The sequence below is a fragment of the Thermobia domestica genome, chromosome 1, assembly GCF_964235325.1.
Source record: "Thermobia domestica chromosome 1, izTheDome1.hap1.1, whole genome shotgun sequence".
Classification (NCBI taxonomy): domain Eukaryota; kingdom Metazoa; phylum Arthropoda; class Insecta; order Zygentoma; family Lepismatidae; genus Thermobia; species Thermobia domestica.
Genome location: NC_137454.1, coordinates 25,782,601 through 25,799,983, shown reverse-complemented (window position 1 = coordinate 25,799,983; position 17,383 = coordinate 25,782,601). Strand labels below are relative to the sequence as shown.

At 34.1% G+C, this 17,383-nt stretch overlaps 1 protein-coding gene across 1 annotated transcript in view; it reads left to right on the top strand.

Moving 5' to 3' along the window:
- LOC145673970 (choline/ethanolamine transporter flvcr2a-like) overlaps positions 1 to 16,906 on the top strand; it is a 38,549-nt gene extending 21,643 nt beyond the window's left edge. The window contains exons 4-7 of the mRNA XM_081743910.1: positions 2,025 to 2,227; positions 12,024 to 12,127; positions 14,445 to 14,555; positions 16,483 to 16,906. Coding sequence (XP_081600036.1) covers positions 2,025 to 2,227; positions 12,024 to 12,127; positions 14,445 to 14,555; positions 16,483 to 16,783 — 719 coding nt within the window. The 3' untranslated portion in view covers positions 16,784 to 16,906. The remainder of the gene's footprint in view (positions 1 to 2,024; positions 2,228 to 12,023; positions 12,128 to 14,444; positions 14,556 to 16,482) is intronic.
- The last annotated feature ends 477 nt before the right edge of the window (positions 16,907 to 17,383 follow it).

Genomic DNA, 17,383 nt, shown 5'->3' with positions numbered 1-17,383 from the left:
TGAGAGTAAAGAAATACGTTACAGGTTGAGGGAACGCATGGGATAAATGAACGAAGAAACTGAGAAGCAGGCTTCTCAATAACTTTGCCTATGCAGACGTATACTTTAGGTCGTTCAGACAGGATTATATTTTCTTTCATACAACGAAAAATTTTAAATGCTAAAGAGGAGCCAGCAAGAGGTCTCTGACTGCTCGCAACGGCGTTGCCACTAGTCATGTGTCACGACTTTCTTCAGTGTATCTATAATGGCAATTTAATTAACGGTGTAAGGCAAAGTGACCATGGTTGGTAAAAATAGCACCAAAGTAGGGGCTGCATTTTACCTTCGCATGTGGTAAGAAACTTCAGGGACCATCTCTTGTTGGCCCTGCTATAACATTCAAGATAATTCTCCCATCTGTCCAGTGAACATTTAATTCAATTCTTTGAGCCTCATTCAAATTGTATCAGACATAACAAATACTAAGGCATAATCACTATCACCTGTGCAAAGGTGGCAAATGGTATTTCCTGGAGGACGTAAATTAGGCTTCTCAGAAAAGTGGTCGTTAAGTTGCCTTTGGGAATTCTTATTTGCCGTTCCCCCGCAGAAATCTGATTTACATCACTGGACAGGGCATTATTGACTTCCTTTCGGATCGAATGCCGCATCTCTTTGAATCATAGTTGATAATATGAGTGTCAAAGCTTCACTTTTACAGAATTCCAGTACCCCACCCACCTTATCTTGAAATAGAAGCCATTTTCTGGATTTTCTTGCATAAAGTTTTATGTTTCTTTTCATGCGTAGAAGCACCTAGCACGGTTATTTTCCACGTACTTTATCCATATTCCGTATATTCTTTCAGTGCTATTGTACCGAAAAATTTGCAGGAATTCCTATAATATAGAAATTTCTGGAGTTTTTTCCTGTTGAATAGCAGCAGTCAGACATGTATTTCGAGGAGAATTTTTGAGGGAGTCGAAATTCATTATGAATGTAAATTTTACAGAAAATATGGAAAAAATTGCGTAAAATTGTAGTAGATACACAAAAATTATTGGACGTTTGGACATCGGATCTCCATGACCCACTCCTGCGTAAGTCACTGACAGCAATATCAAACAATGAAAATAAAAAAATGTATGGTCAACCTAGTTTCATAATCTCACTTACCGGTTGCTAGCATTGCTATTCCTTGAAGTTTTTTTTGGCTCTGGTTGTCATTCTTGTCCTCTTTAATCTGGAACTGTCACTGTTAATGAAAAGTCTGGGTCAGCACTAGGCACCTAGATATCACTTGAACATGGACACAATTCCTCTTCGTTTTCGCATTATAAGTGTTTTATTTTCACATGGTTTCTTCGTATTATTCAATATTAAAATCCAGCGCTTTTCTCCCACTCAAAGTCATACATTTTTACAAAGGAAGTTTTCCTCACAAACTATTCACATAAATCTAAATAATTTATGCGTGATGACGTAATGTCAAAAAGTAACTCACTCTGCAGCTACGCTTTGTTCGCCGCTCTCTTGTTTCATTCATTTTTCCTAAGGAACGATAAAACTACTGTATTGTAACAAAAATCAACAATCAACAAGAGACTATTTAAAAATAACTTTATTTGTTGTGGATCGGCACATTTTGTTAGGACTTGTTTGTAAGTGTATTTACTTGTCCGAGTTGAAAACAGTGAGTGTTGATATAAATCGATTTGAAAGCAGAGTACTTATTTCCATTCAAACTAATTTTAAGTTTGTGCTATACTTCTGTCAAATCTTAAACAGTGTTGGTGCCATGCGAAAATACAGGTACAACATGCCTTTTGTTACAATAAAAAGTATAGTCCTTGTAAATAACTAGTTACAATATGCAGTATAAGGTATAAATGACATAGATGGTTAATTACAGATATTTAAATGTTCAACCAGCCGATTTCGTTCGTTGGCACGTAGACCCGTAGAATGTATTTCGAACTCAGAAACTCCGGGCAATGCCCAAAGATCTGGCAACCCTACATACATTTATAAATTGTTTATAGTCTTTGAAGGTGAACCTGCTGAACCTCCCAGCCCAGCGCAGGCAGCGTTGTCAACCCAAGACTCAGTTAGTTATGGTGAATCAATGAAAAGATTAATGAGAAATAAAAATTTTATTCTTCTTTTCTTCGGATATGGGTTCAATGATGGAGTATTCTGCACAATTTCAACATTACTCAACCAAGTCATCTTACATTATTTCCCGGTGAGTAGCCTTTAACATAACATAGTATTCTTGAATACGTTGTTTAGAATAATCTTAGAAATTGTTTACATGATAGGATATTATATGAACTTAATGAAAATGAAAAGTCGTTCGGATAACATGGAAGAACTGAAAAACAACATTGGCTGTGTTCCCCGCTACTCTCAAAACATATGTCCACAAACGCCTCACGACCTCACCACGTTTCTTCGAATGTTCTTGAACATGTGATGATTCAGATGTATTGGTGCTTTCTTTCTTTCTTCAAAGGTTTGGTCTAGGTTCGACACACTCCTGGATACTGAAGGTAATCCCACTATAAACTTTAATTATATTTGCGCAACGGAAAAAAGTAAAAATAAAGTCTGTAATAATGAAGAAAGAAAGTATAAAAAGAGAAGAAAAACCGATAAATCAGGACCTTTCTCTCGTTGAAACAACTCAGGGAAGCATCATAAATATTTAATACAATCCACATTTATCTCCCTACACTAAACAACACTTGCAGCATAGTAGTGATTCGACTTATAACTAAAGGATATCTTTATCTCAAAATGCAATAACCATTACTTTAATAGAAGACAAACCAAAACTTATTGGTATAAAAGAACTACAACGGCAGAGCTCCCCTTCCTGCGCGGGGAAGAAAATGATTGAAGCACACAGAAATAATAATAGAAAAAAATCTAGGTTTAAATTTTGTTCTGATTTAGTTCTCAGTTCAGTTTTAACTTTATCAGTCTTAATTTTCACTACCATTTCAATACGATAGACCAAATTTTAATACACCTCCTAAATTTCCAAAGCATAATTTGGTCAAGGTTATGGTTAGTTAATTTCGTACAATATGAAACTCTTCTTCAGTTAGTCAAATCTTATAGTACCACTATGTTCCAAATATTTAGAAGATTTGAAGTTACATAGGATAAAGCACAATTTCAATTATATTGACTTGATTTATAAACAAAAGCGAGTTATTAAGTTGGCCAAATTAAACTTTCGTTCATAATTTAGTATTAATTTTTTAAAAATAAATTTCAAACTTGTATTACATCACTCATGTAGAAAGGGGATGGTAAAATTCCTTGGCCTGCTGACGTACAATAATGAAAAAGAAGAACTATTACAAACTTTTACATCATAAGTGCTACTATGGTTCACAAATTTAAATACAATTCTCACCCAATAGCTTTCTTAATGGCCGAGCACCCTATGAAAGTAGCAGCAGTGAAGATAGAGAATGGCCGGGCTCACAGAAACCACACTGAAGAAATCAAATATAATTTTCTTTCGAGTGGACAATCTGTCCGTCTCAGGCACAACACGTCTCTGAACAAAAACATTCTTCAGGTACTTAACTATTGTGCCCTTGGCTCCTTAAATTTCAACTTCTTTAGTCTCACTTACTCATCACACGAATTTTCAACTACTAATTATATCTGCCAATTAGTATTTCTTTACGCTACGGGTGGGAATGGACAAGATTCATGTAATTCCATTATTGAAAGCATTTACGTTAATAACATGTCATCAGGAGAGAGAGCAGAACAAACGAACTAAACATCACCCCAGATTTATCTCTCCATATGTTAAAATTACTAGGAGAATCCTAATAATATCAATCGACAGGCCAACTTCGGAACCTTGTGCAAAACAACCATTAACAACGCTAAAACTGACCTAACCATTGTAAACAACAAACGAAAATAAAATATTAAAAAACAATTAAACGCGAATTTGATATGGAGAGGTGCTAGTCTATTAGTAAATTCAGCATTTTAAATTCCGACGAGAGTAAGTGAAGTGAACGTGAAGGGAGAGGAAGGATTAATTCTATCCTCCCGGTGACTGAGGACCCATGCTTGACCAGAAATTAGCTACTTTAAGCGATCATGTTTTTAGACTTATTGTTTTGGAAGCAACGTAGACTATTCTTACATTAAAGATTGTAAATACAATTAACAATAAACAGGCCTGATCACATTAATTTTTATTCCCCTTTTCCTTAAAAGTGAAATTCCGAAACTGAAATTTTAAAAAGGTTCATAGTTTTAATTTTGGAAATTTTATAACAATTTGTAAAAGTTAATTCGTCAGTTAGTCCAAAATGAAATTTTTAACTAACAACAGTCACTTTCCTCTAAGCACTTTTATTCGCCTGGAACCTTTCGCATCACATGGCCGTCTCAACTTCCGAACATAATCTTCTAAATGCATATTTCAATAAGTTCCAAATTAAAGAGAAAACTAATGTTACCTTGAGATCCTAGGTGCTGTAGAATCGAACTTTGTAACTTACTGGTCCTCTAGAAAATTCATTCCATCACCCGAGAAAAACTTACAATGTGCAGGAAAGAAAGCTCAGCGGCATATTTCACTTAATTTTTAACTTCATATTAACTATAACAGTTCAATGGCCTTCACTCCCTCCTCCCACTTTAAGGGCAGTTAATTACTACATGTTCTTAATTATATCAGGTTGCGTGTATCGTTCTTTGATTAAAGTTATTTTTAGCACCAAAACTACAGTTCCTACTCACTCCATGTTTTCTCAACGTATATGATGCAATTGTTCTTTGCTTCCCGGCTAAGATCGCTTCTTTTCGCCCCTCTTAATTCCGATTGGTACAATACCTACTACCAGGTAATGTTTTAAAATTTTTAACCGATTATTTTATCTTACGTTTACTATACTACACCTTCCTATGCTAATGTTAACTTACCGCAGTATTTATAATTGCTAAAAAGAAATAAAGTATATAATTTCTCTTATCTACGATTGATACATCTTGTAAGTTAAATTTTATTTTGATCGTTCTTCATACTTAACTTTTATTCCTCTCCCCATACGGCAATCGCAAACTGGGAGGACTTAAACTCTTTAAGTTGCTTTGGGTCGAACTCGAAAAAGGGCACCATTTTGGGTCCCCAAATTCCTTACAATATTTTGCTATTTTTAATCATTATACATGAGAGGAGAAGACCGTCTCACGGAGCAACTATTACAGTATTTATTTTCTCTCCGTGATGACCGATATTCCAGATTGTCACAGTACCACTTGTAACGTTCACTGTGAATTTGGGAAACAACTGTTTCAAAGCCGTAGAAACAAAGATCCGTTAGTGGAACTTATTTTGTGCCAATCTATTTTTTTTAATCCACTTCCTTTAGATATGATTTAAATTATTTCTTATCTCTTTCTCAGCCTATCCAAAGGATTTTCCCTAACGGTTTTCCAACAATCGTTCTACTTGTATCCGCCTTTCCTAGTGTTTCTACAGGTACCTACGACGCTAACGTTTGATGTTTCGATCCAATTAGTCGAAATATATTTGATTATCCACAAATATAATGGATTTATTAGTTTGTATTTGCTCGTTTGTCAGCAACTTGCTTATGCAATATGTAACCTACAGTTTAAAGTGGGAACTGACTATTGTAGTGCATTCAATGCCCTCCCATTGAGGCCTTTATCCAGACTAGAAAGAAGGACATAGTTTTATGTATTTCCTCCTATCCGTGTATCTAATCTTGCTGCAAGGAATCTCCTCAAAAATTTGTTTTCGAATTCCTTTAGTGCATGGTTTCAAACAGCTCAAGCCTTTGTTTTCAAAAACCTCCAGTCTTTGTGTTTGAACACCCTTGGCCTGTGTTTTCGAACATCTTCAGCCTATATTTTCAACACCATTAGCATATGTTTTCGAACACATTCGGCCTGTGTTTTAGTATACCTTTAACCTGTAGTTTCAAATATCCTCAACTTACGTTCATATACGTAAGCGAGTTATCGTTCGTATTTCGCATTCATATTTTAAAACAGGAAAAATCCGTCTATATATATATTTCAATTTAAATTTTCTTAATATCTGTTGCGACGATAAAATATTTTTCACAAAGTGATAACACGTGGTGTTTTCCATTAAGGTATTTTTAAAACACACCTACCCCCGCGGAAACACGCATTATACATACATACATACATATAATCATGGACTTTATTCTTGTTAAAATCAGAATATTTCATATCAAGTTTCAAGTTTTTCAAAAGATCATGGGTCGGGATTAGGAGACCGTGGTGCATACTTCAGAACTCTCTTTTCCTTTGTCCAGGATTTGATGGGAAACATGCCATTCGACCAGTGAGGACGATTTTACTATATACCTTTTGGCTTTATAGTATAGCTATATTGTATACTTCTTAGCCACTGTGATTCTAACCTGTCATCAAAAGCTAAATTAGAACTCACAGGCTGAAGCGGCATGTCAGAAATTCTTTAACATTCTAATGATAAAATTATGTTTTAAACCATCTTCAAGTCTCTATAGTAAGTGTTCCTGTTTTATTCTCAGATACTTACCCTTATAGAAAGCACCATAGTGATTAATGATTTGGCGATAAAGTCTTAGCATTGAATAACTTTGAGAATCTAAATGTAGTACGTACCGTACAATAGAGAGGTTTTTAAATGCATACACAGAGAAAAATCCGTTCTCCGGACAGCGGTATATTGTACAAATTTACGGTATCCTCTTGCTCACTATAGAAATCAGTACGGATCATACGTTATCCATATGCTACATAAGCACTGCCTTTAGATGTTACATCATGCCGTTGCAGGATGTCTGACATCTAACAGTTTTCCGTATATCACATGCATATACTTTTGTTACCTTCGTCAGCTATATGTTATATACGTCCATTTGTATGTGAGATCCTGACCGCCTACATTGTTTCATACGAAAAGTACGTATGGATGGAACACTTATACAGAAAGTATTATAAAACATGCGTTTTCAGTTATACGTCTACTGTACGTTAAGTCCAAAAACTACAGGAATTACGCATGTAACCTATCTTTTTAAGTATGCCACCTACAATTTTTTTTCTCAGTGTATTCAAAAGAACATGAGAGGCCCGGGTTCGATTCCCGGCGGGAGCTCATGTGGTTCGGATTCCACGTTAATCAGTAGGTCCACGTCTCATATAGCCTCGCTGCTGAAAAGGGACGTCAAACTCAAAAAATCAATCAATCAATCAATCAATCAATCAAGAGAACATGGAAAGGTTAAGAAATTTCCTTGTTGTTAATAAAGGAAATTACACAACATAAAGCTGTTCGAGATGCCAAGTTTAACAGAAATTACAATTTTGAAATACCTCCCCCCGAAACCGAACCCAATCATTTACAGACAGAATCAACACTTTTGTTGAAGTTTCGTTTTTTTCGAGAAGACACTTAAGATTTATGACCTGGCAGTCTTTTAAATACAAGGAGAGACTTTTGGAGACAAGAGGGGGGTAGAGATAAAATAAATAATAAATTATTAAGGCTGGTTTTATTACAAAACGAGGAAGTTTCGTAATATATTTCTTTGTTGCAATTAAATGATAATATAGCTACACCGTAACACAATTTTCTACATTTATCACATGATAAGCAAATAAGTACTTCTACGTATGCTTTATATTCCACCTGTAAATATATTTTAAAATTTCATTCATATTTAAATTTAGTTCATTGTATTTTAATTTTATTTACAAGTTCAATAAGGTGGAAGAGTAACTTGTCTTGTTCCTGAAAGAAATTTTGATTTTGTAAATGCTTGCATTATATCTAGGTTAAGCTTGTTCAGGAACTAGTTATATTTTGCATTTCCAAATTATTTTATGTTGTTCTAAATTTTAAACCAAGATAAAAGCGTAATATTTAACCTCATAATGCAAAATCTAATTAAATTTTATTAATTTTAAGTATTAAAATTCAGTCATATTATCCTAGATTTATTTTCTTTGTTTATGTCTAACTTTCAATTAGCTGTGACTTACTTGCTAATAAACTCTATCTCAGTGTCATCGTATTTTAGGCAGCTTTCATTGTTAGTCTCGAATTCTATTCTTCTCTCTCTCTCTCTCTTTTAAATTTTGTCAGTTCGACGACATCTGTTTTGGAGATCAATTATATGTCAGAAATTTTCGCAAATTTGTCATGAACTTTACATAACGACTACAGTCATTTAATTCTACCGCACCAGGTATGCAGAATTCGTGAATATACAGGGTGTCCCAAAAGTTATGGTGAAAAATGAAACCACATATTCCTGGCACCAAAAGAAGAAAAAATGTTTATATGACATATAGTTCGGAAATGGAAAGGGGCAGAGTTAGACAGCTTCGAATGTGGGGGAAAGGAACTTACACCAACCAGCGGAATAATGTTAGGAGCTAGGAAGGGGGTTCGGAAAGATATAAAACATCATATCAGCTTGACATGTTAAACGCATGTTACCTAACTGCGCTAGAGATTCTCCATATGTCATTTAGGGATTCACCGAATGTGTGTACGCCAGGGGTAATGAAACGGTACAGTAAAGATGAAACCATACAGAAAAAAATGTTATCCATGGCACGATTGCACGCACATCTACAATGGAAGTCAAAAGAAAGATCACTTAGCTTAGATGCATAATCTCAGGGTGAATGGAAAGTGGTATACCAGATAGAACTTGTAAAGAGAGGATAGAAATAAGATCAAGTGTAACTAGTCGTATCATTTAATGAAATAATAGGCAGAATCCACAAGTATTTGTAACGTAGTATCTTTCGTAGAATAGCACTACAAACTACTTGGTCATACGTGCTAACAATAAACGTACCTACAGAACATGTTCAAAGTGCTGTCCTGCCATATCTATGCAGCATGCCAATCGTGAGTTTTGAATGCATTCCATAACTCCCGGTGTGTTGCGTAACTGTTCACACGTATCTTCAATGCGTTTTTAAATCGGCAAGTGTCATTCCCTAAGTGTGAAGTTCCATTCCCCCAATGTCTAGCTCCACCCTTGTCCACCTCCGGACTACATGTCGTATAAACTTTTTTTCTTGTTTCGGAACCAGGAATCTGTGGTTTCATTTTTCACCATTACTTTTGGGACCTGTATAATGGTAGATAAAATAACCTCTCTAAAGTGCGTATTCTATTTATGGACAGTTAAGTAATTAATTAGAATTTAACTTTATAATCGTCTAATGAGTGGTGAATGCATCATTGCCATATCGTCACTAGTTAGTTGAGGCAAGTGGTTTAATCAGAGCAAGAAATTGTTTACTATTAACCTATAGTTTTTAAAGGACTGTGTCTGTTCTTATTATACGATCAAATCTGTATTATAGAAATGTACAATTCTGTGTCAGAGAGAACAATAAATTAGACAAACATGTGTCTTGTGTTCAGGAACCATAAACCGTTGGAAGTTGTGTGGCTCCAGCAAAATAATCCCCTTAAGCCATAATGAGGACCAGGTTCTAATAGATTAGTATTTGTTTAAGAGGAGAACGGAAGGTTGGAAGGTTTTTAATCGCAACTGCCTAGAACTTCAACGGAATACACAAGATCCTGATAAAAGAGTGATGTTGGGAAGAAGTAGCATCAAGATGATGGTGAGGAACATCCAGGAGTCATTCCCTTGGTTCGATTCCAGGTGGTAGAAGCAGCAGAGGTCATTGGTAAAAGACACGCTTCTTGCTCGTTTCTCCAATTAGGAGAGTACCGTAGTTCGTTATAACTTTGAATAATGAGATAAAGGGAAGATTAGGTGAAGTACAACCCGTAGTAAGAGAGATGGACTTAGCAGGTGTTCGGGTCTACTCCTAGTTTTCTATGGTTCATCGGTCAAATAAGTGCAATTGTATGTATATTTATAGTGTCTATAGAACCAGTAACCGTTTCTTGAAATTTGAAAACATTTTTTTCTTTCTATCATCTTTAATCCTCCATGTTTTTGTTTTGTTATAGGATAGTAGTGTTTAGCACAGCTATGGAAAGTTAAATAGTTCTGTTCCTCACCGATTTCATATAGCAGCCATCACTATGACATAATCTTTTAACTAACTGATTGAGAGTTAATCACATACCAATGACATTTTTGCACAATAGCAAAAGATATTTGTATTTTCGTTAGTTACACAATTTCTTTATCATTTTTATACAGTTCTAAAATTTTATATACGATTTTAGTTCTGTACACTTAATGTAACATTCTTTTTTATATCTTAAATTTTGTAACTTCGTTTTATCTAGGAACAATGTGTTGAAGCTTTGTTTCTATTTTTCTTTGGAATTTTCTTTACAAAACTAGTGTTAATCTTCGTGTACACAAGGCGAACTAGACTATTGACATCATTACATGAGCTTTTAACTGTAAAGTTACCCAGGTCGGGGTAAATTACTGTAATATTAACCTTTCTGTAGCCATAAATTAAAATATTGTTCCGAGTTGTATTACAAATTATTACATAAATAGGTATTTCAACAATAAATTGTGAATAATATTTATCTAGCGTTGCTAGAATTCAGGGGTTGTTAAATAACACAATTTAATCTAGATTGGTTAGGAAAAGATATAAAATCTTGTTGTTATCGTTAGGGTGGTATGAATGATTGTACTGTATTGAAATGAAATGAAATCTTTAAGTTTACGTCCAACGATTATGCCGGTTAGGCTAAAGGAGACGGTGATAATAAGAAATGAATGAAATGGTGGAATGAAGAAAGTGAGAGGAAACGGGAGAACCCCGAGAAAACCCACACACACGGTGTTTGGTTACCACAAAGCTCACTTGGCACAGGCTGGGATCCAACTAAGGACCCCATGCCTCAGAGGTGAACGCTGTACCACTAAGCCACCGTGGCCCTGAACGATTGTATTGTTTACATTCTAGGAAATCACAACATTCAATTAATTTTTCTGCTTTTTGCTTAATAAAGCGAATGCGAATTTCGTTCAAATTTCAATTTATGCATTAATCTTACGACTACTACTACTAATATTATTAATAATAACAACTTTATTTTCAGTGCTTTGAACAGTTCATAGGCTAAAATACAACACTATGTTAAAACTATTCTATAATCATTTGAAATAGACCAGACAATTTGTAGTATACAATGAATATTAGCAGCCTTAAGGCCCTTGTCAAAAGATTAATATATTCAAATTACAAGATTCAAGCTGATTTATAAAGCAAGATTAAAATAAAAACAGTCAATTTCATAATATACAATTTACAGAACTATAGAAATTAAAACTTCATTTAATTATCATTTGAAGAATGAACCAACCTTGCTGAAAATTGCATATCCTGCATGCAAAAGATCCTGGTTGCTTATTGTCATATTTCAATATAAAAGATTGGTCCTTTGAATAAAAGATTATAACTAAAGATATTCTGAGGCTATATAATAACAATAAAATCAAGTTCTTTGTCATAAGTTTAATTTTGTAAAAATTGCTCTATTGTTTTTCCCAACATATGTTCATTTTAAATTGTTATAAGACATTGTCACTTTTCTCAATATTTCACGTTTTGAATTTAGTGCTATCAATGTCGTTCAACTCCTCACACTATGAATTTGTACTGTTATTCTTACATTTTTCAACCAGTAATCGCTACTATATTTATTATCCAATACCATTTGAATAAAGTATTTATTCATAAATTTCCTACTTTTTGATGGAGATTGAAGTCCCCAAAACGTTAACCAATATGGACATGTGAATAGTAGTCCTTTTTCATTTCATAACGTAGTCGTATAAAATATTTCTGTAGAGCTTCGATTTTGTTAACAAGTATGGTAGATAAACTGTTGTAAACGACTGCACCAAGTTCAAGTTGGGTTCTAACAAGTGCCTTATATAAGTACACATAAAAGCAACCGTTTATAAAATCAGGCCATTGATTTAATACCATAAAACTTATTGATTTTTTAATCATTTATAATAATGTTTTCTTTGTAGGACTCTGAGGAAGATGCCGGGAGAGTAGGACTAATCATTGTGGTTAGTGGTCTTGTAGGATCTATTTTGGGAGGAATCATTCTGGATAAAACGCATAAATTCAAGTACGTAGAGCTGTATTTATTATATATTAATACAAGGACATGCAAATTCTAACTATATTATTGACGTGTTTTATTGAAGTATTAATTTGGAACATCTCAGAATATTATTTTAAAAATTCTAACAGTACAAATGACACACGAATATTACGAATATTTATTTATTTATTCCAATATCATTGACAGAGCTATATGCTCCTTATATCAAGTGGCAAGTAACATATACGTATATATGATAAATTACAATGCAAAGAGATAATACTAGAAATACAAGAAATAAAACAAATACAAATACTACAAATGATGTACGAATACATGAAAAATTGGTGAGATAATGATGGAGATACAATAATGACTTCTAATTTAACACATTAACACCATAAATAATTTAACACAATGATACGAGAATATCCTGAAGTGCAAAGCATATGATTATACATTAAAATCTTCAAATTGAGGATTACATATAAAAAAATAAAGTAAGTCTACAAAGAATCCGAATCAAATAATATTGTAGTTGTAATAATTGTGAATTATCGACATATTGAACACAAGGCAAATAAATATAAATTTTCAACAATTAACGATTGAGAAGATTACATAATATAATTTCTGTACAATGCTCATGTTGAACAGCATTTGATCTGCTTATAAAATTGATGTGTGTGTCTTTAAATGCACAGATTTTACATTTAATTAATAACAAAAATAAATTGAACAAAATAATTAATAACTTAATACAACAAAATTTTTGCACGGATCATCTTCGGGTAATACTTATGCTAAGTGGTATAAAATGTACTAGAGGTATCTGCTGTACAAACACAGTATGACTTTTCGGATAACTCTATATATTGACTCATTTTTAGTATACTATAAGATTGAAATACGGATTGCACCTCCAAGAATTTACTTCTATTTACGTCGTTACCAGTACCTTAATATCATATACATTGGAATTTGTCCTATATTGATCACCCTCGGTATCGATGAAAAGGAGTTAACTGAGGTAACTGGCAAATTTACTCAAAGTGTGTATATTTTGAAAACAAAACTAGTATAAACAATAAATATTGCCAGCGAAGCTATAATTGTCATCTCTGTACTATTTTGTAATACATTAATATTTACATGGTGCAGTTCACTTCTGTAAGCATTGCATGTTATAAATATTTTCATTTGCCACTGATAAGATGCTTTCAAAATACTTGATTTTACTACGTATTACCTTATTTATTTAAATCCATACACCATACTAAAAAAGATTACTTTTTACTAAAAACAACTATAATATTTCTCAAAGGAATACTTTACATAAAATATCTACTCTTAAAAGATAGATATAATACACAACTCACAGATTATTCTTCTCCAGTAAAATTTTTATCTATGAATATTACACATTTTAAAGATTGTTTCTCTGCCTTAAGCTTTCTCCCAACACACTTTTCTTTTAACTACTTGAATGCTTTTGCTACTCTATAGTTTTCTACTCATAACCCACAAACTCTTCTTCTGGATTCCGGGCTACCTGCCTAAGTCACCAAATTCATAATTTGAGTCTGAGCATCAATCTCCTCTGTCGAGCAAGAGATTCTGCTCTGAGTCACTAGGATCATCTTCTGAGCTCCAAGCTCCTGTACTGAGCATTTAGCTTCTTTACTAAGCATCAAATTCTTCTTGCTTTGCTAAGGTCCAGTATCTATACTGGATTCCTCTATCAAGACTAATTTCTATTGAATCTGCACATAAAAGTACCTGTACGACAGAGGCTGTTTCCGATATATGGTAATGAATTTGACGTACTTCTATAACGACTCACAAAAGCGGACGGAGAAGAACCGAAGCGGAGTGATTCTTTGAAAGTGTAGTGAAGTGTGCTCACATGCCTTGTATGTAAAATGGTTCCGAGAGTATCAGTATACTGAGATAGATACGCGTATGTTACAACTCTTTCATGGAAAATGTTCTTTTACGTAAACGTAATCAAAACAGATTACTCTATATTACCGATATTGCTACCTAACATGTTACAGATTCAAAACATTGTTTGCCCTTAAGCTTTCTTTCAAAAGAGTCCCAATATTTAATTTACAGTGGTACGAAACATTCTCTATTTTTCTTTTAGTCCTTTCGTCTTAGTTAATAGATAAGAAACATACTTTACAGCATCAATCAGTTTATTTCTAAGTTTGTATTCTCATGAGTAACGTCATTTTTGTATTCAACCTCTCTTTATAGATAGATTTTCGTTTTTGTCCAATGTATATTTGAGAAATTGCTATGACCTAAGTTAATACTGACTTTATATTTCTTCCAGAATCGTAACTCTGGTGACGTATTGTATGTCTCTTTTGGGGATGTTGTTATTCACTTTTACCCTCAACAGTGGATACATTAGCATTGTTTATGCTACAGCTACAGTCTTAGGGTAAGTTTAGATAAAGTACAGAAGATACTGGACCTTCATTACTTACAGTTACATGTCCAGTGTCCAACATTATTTCACATGTATCTTGTACTAAAAATGTGTAGAAAGGGTGATATGAGTGATGCTACAACGGATACATTGATATTATTTATGCTGCAGCTACACCTACAGCATTCGGATAACTTTAAATAAAGCATAAATGACACGGCACCTACATTACATAGTTACGTGTAGAGCAACGATCACTCAACTATTTTGTATTTAATTGTGTAAAAATGTGAGGATAATATTAGCGATACAGAAGTCTAAGTAATGTAGATACCTCATATGGATACTTTCAACTCACTTCCCGATCCTGACGCTGTTCCATAAATTTAAGCACATGGAAATTTAGTTTATTGTGTTTATAATACTATTTTGCATGTCTGGCTTAAATATTACATAGGTGCATTTTCGGAAGACATATTTACATTAAACTTATCGAAAATGGCAAAAAGTTAAATTAACAGGCAAGGTTAAGCTCGAGCTGGTCCTCTTCGTTTACGGGGCTGCACACATCTTCATCTTTCTTGTGCCCCACAACAATAATTGATTTTCCACTGCCAATACTTTTCTGTGGCCGATAAGCAGTTAGAAACAATAAAAGTAATGTGTGATAAATATTACGACTACATTCAAATATTACTTTTGTATTTCTAGTAAAATCAAATAACGTAAACATAACCCTACTATGCAATCAAACGTATGGCCATATTACTGACAGATCTTGTAGATATAGACATTCATTTACAGCTTATTATTAATAATATTTTGAATTGGTAAACGTATCACAGTGATTCAAACCATATTTCTTCCTACGAAAAACATAATATTTGCCACTCAATGTAGAATGAATACTTTGATAACGTTTGCAAGAGGCTGAAATTGATTTGTAATATCATTAGAGAAATTATAATAGTCCTTTTATTCTCACACTTGCGGTAGCGGTTCTTCAACCACCGCGTTTTCTAACTACATTGTGTTAAATGAGTTCTTTTATCCACAGTGGAGCAGATCTCCAACTGCCACGGTTTAAAAACTCCAACCGCTAGTAGTTATCATCCGCTGCAGTTGAGCGGTTTGTAATTACATTGTATCATATGGGATCTTTTATCCGCAGCGGTTTTGTACGCCGATTGTTCGCAGTGCTGCTAACTCAAACCGTTTGTAGCTCCATGTTCATTTTCTTATTATCTGAAGTGAACGAATCGAAACATAAGTGAATTCAATACAGAACGTTACAAAAATCTACTAAGTAATAGGTAACACTGACTTTGACATACTGCCTAACCGCCATTGCTAGTATCGTCTGCACTAGTGGATCCACGGCTTTGGAATTTCTGTTTATTTTGCTTTCCTTGATATGTTATGTGGTTATTGTATATCTTAATGTATTAAGAGTGGGACAATTGGCTCTTTCCATTCTTCCGAGTTGCGTTCATCACGCTATATAAGTTTTATCAATTTTTAAAACGCATTTTTGCAAATACTGTTATCCGAACATTACAGGTCATCCAGGTTTTATCGAAAATATCAATTTTTACTTCAATCGAAGTCAGGAACTAATACATCATTTCAAATTCGTAATATCCATTGTGGACATCTATATATTACTCATTGGATGTCCTTATAGTGTGTGGTTTGTCAACAACAAAATTTTCCCTTGGTTTTTTGGCAGTGGGAGGAATCCTCACCGTCCTGAGAGGTCACCTGCTTTGTATCGATGCATTTTTCTTTCTTTTCGTTCGCTACCTAAAATTAATCATAATTAATGTTAGAATGAACGACACAATAATTGAACGCAACCTGTTGTGTAAATAAATACGAATACTATCTATCAATAGGCTATCATTTTCATTAAATTTTATCTTCTTTTTTGTTTTTTTAGATTCTTTATGACTGGATACCTGTCAGTGGGCTTCGAATTTGGAATGGAGGTGACATATCCTGAGCCTGAAGGAAATGTGTCTGGTCTTCTGAACATGGCTGCCCAGGTGTTTGCAATCGTTCTGGTGGTTCTCGGTGGTTGGTTGTTGAACAACGTCAGCATATTGGCCAATAATCTGACATGTGTCGTTGCACTCGCCGTAGGAACTTTGCTTACGTTTTTCGTTTCATCAGATCTTCGGCGGTTGGCAGCACAGAAAGAAAAACAGGAAAAATTAAATTCAAAAGTCGAGAAATATTAACTATCACATATTTTTTTATTTATTTGTACACGTGTATGCCACATGACATGGATTTTTTTTAGTTTTGATTATAGTGATACAGCTGTCATGGTTTAAAATAAACTCCCAGTGGCTGTACTTCGAAAACGGCTTTAGCCAGCCTGATGACGCACATTCATCTGGGTGAAGGGTAGTCATGACATCGACTCCCATTGTGTTGACTCTCCAGATCGGAATCATTTTCCATCTTAATTTAGTAGTAGTTAATTTACCTAAACCAAGAGTTACCATATTTGAATGTGCCTAACTGATTTACATATTTTTTACACCATTATCAAATAGACCACTTACGTTGCATTAATTATGTCACCACAGTGGTAGAATAGATTATCTATGGCCAGTGACCCGAAAACATTCAAAAATCACCAAACTCGGTGGCATGAATAAACCTGTGATGCAGACATATATATGGGGAAAATGTAAGAGAGTGCTAATATAATTCTAGCACCATTATGAGCTAACTCGTGGCTAAGCGGTTAGCTTACGCGCCTTTGGCGTGGGAAACCTGCCTTCGATTCCCGGCGGGAGTTCATGAGGTTTGGATTCCATGTTAAGTTGTAG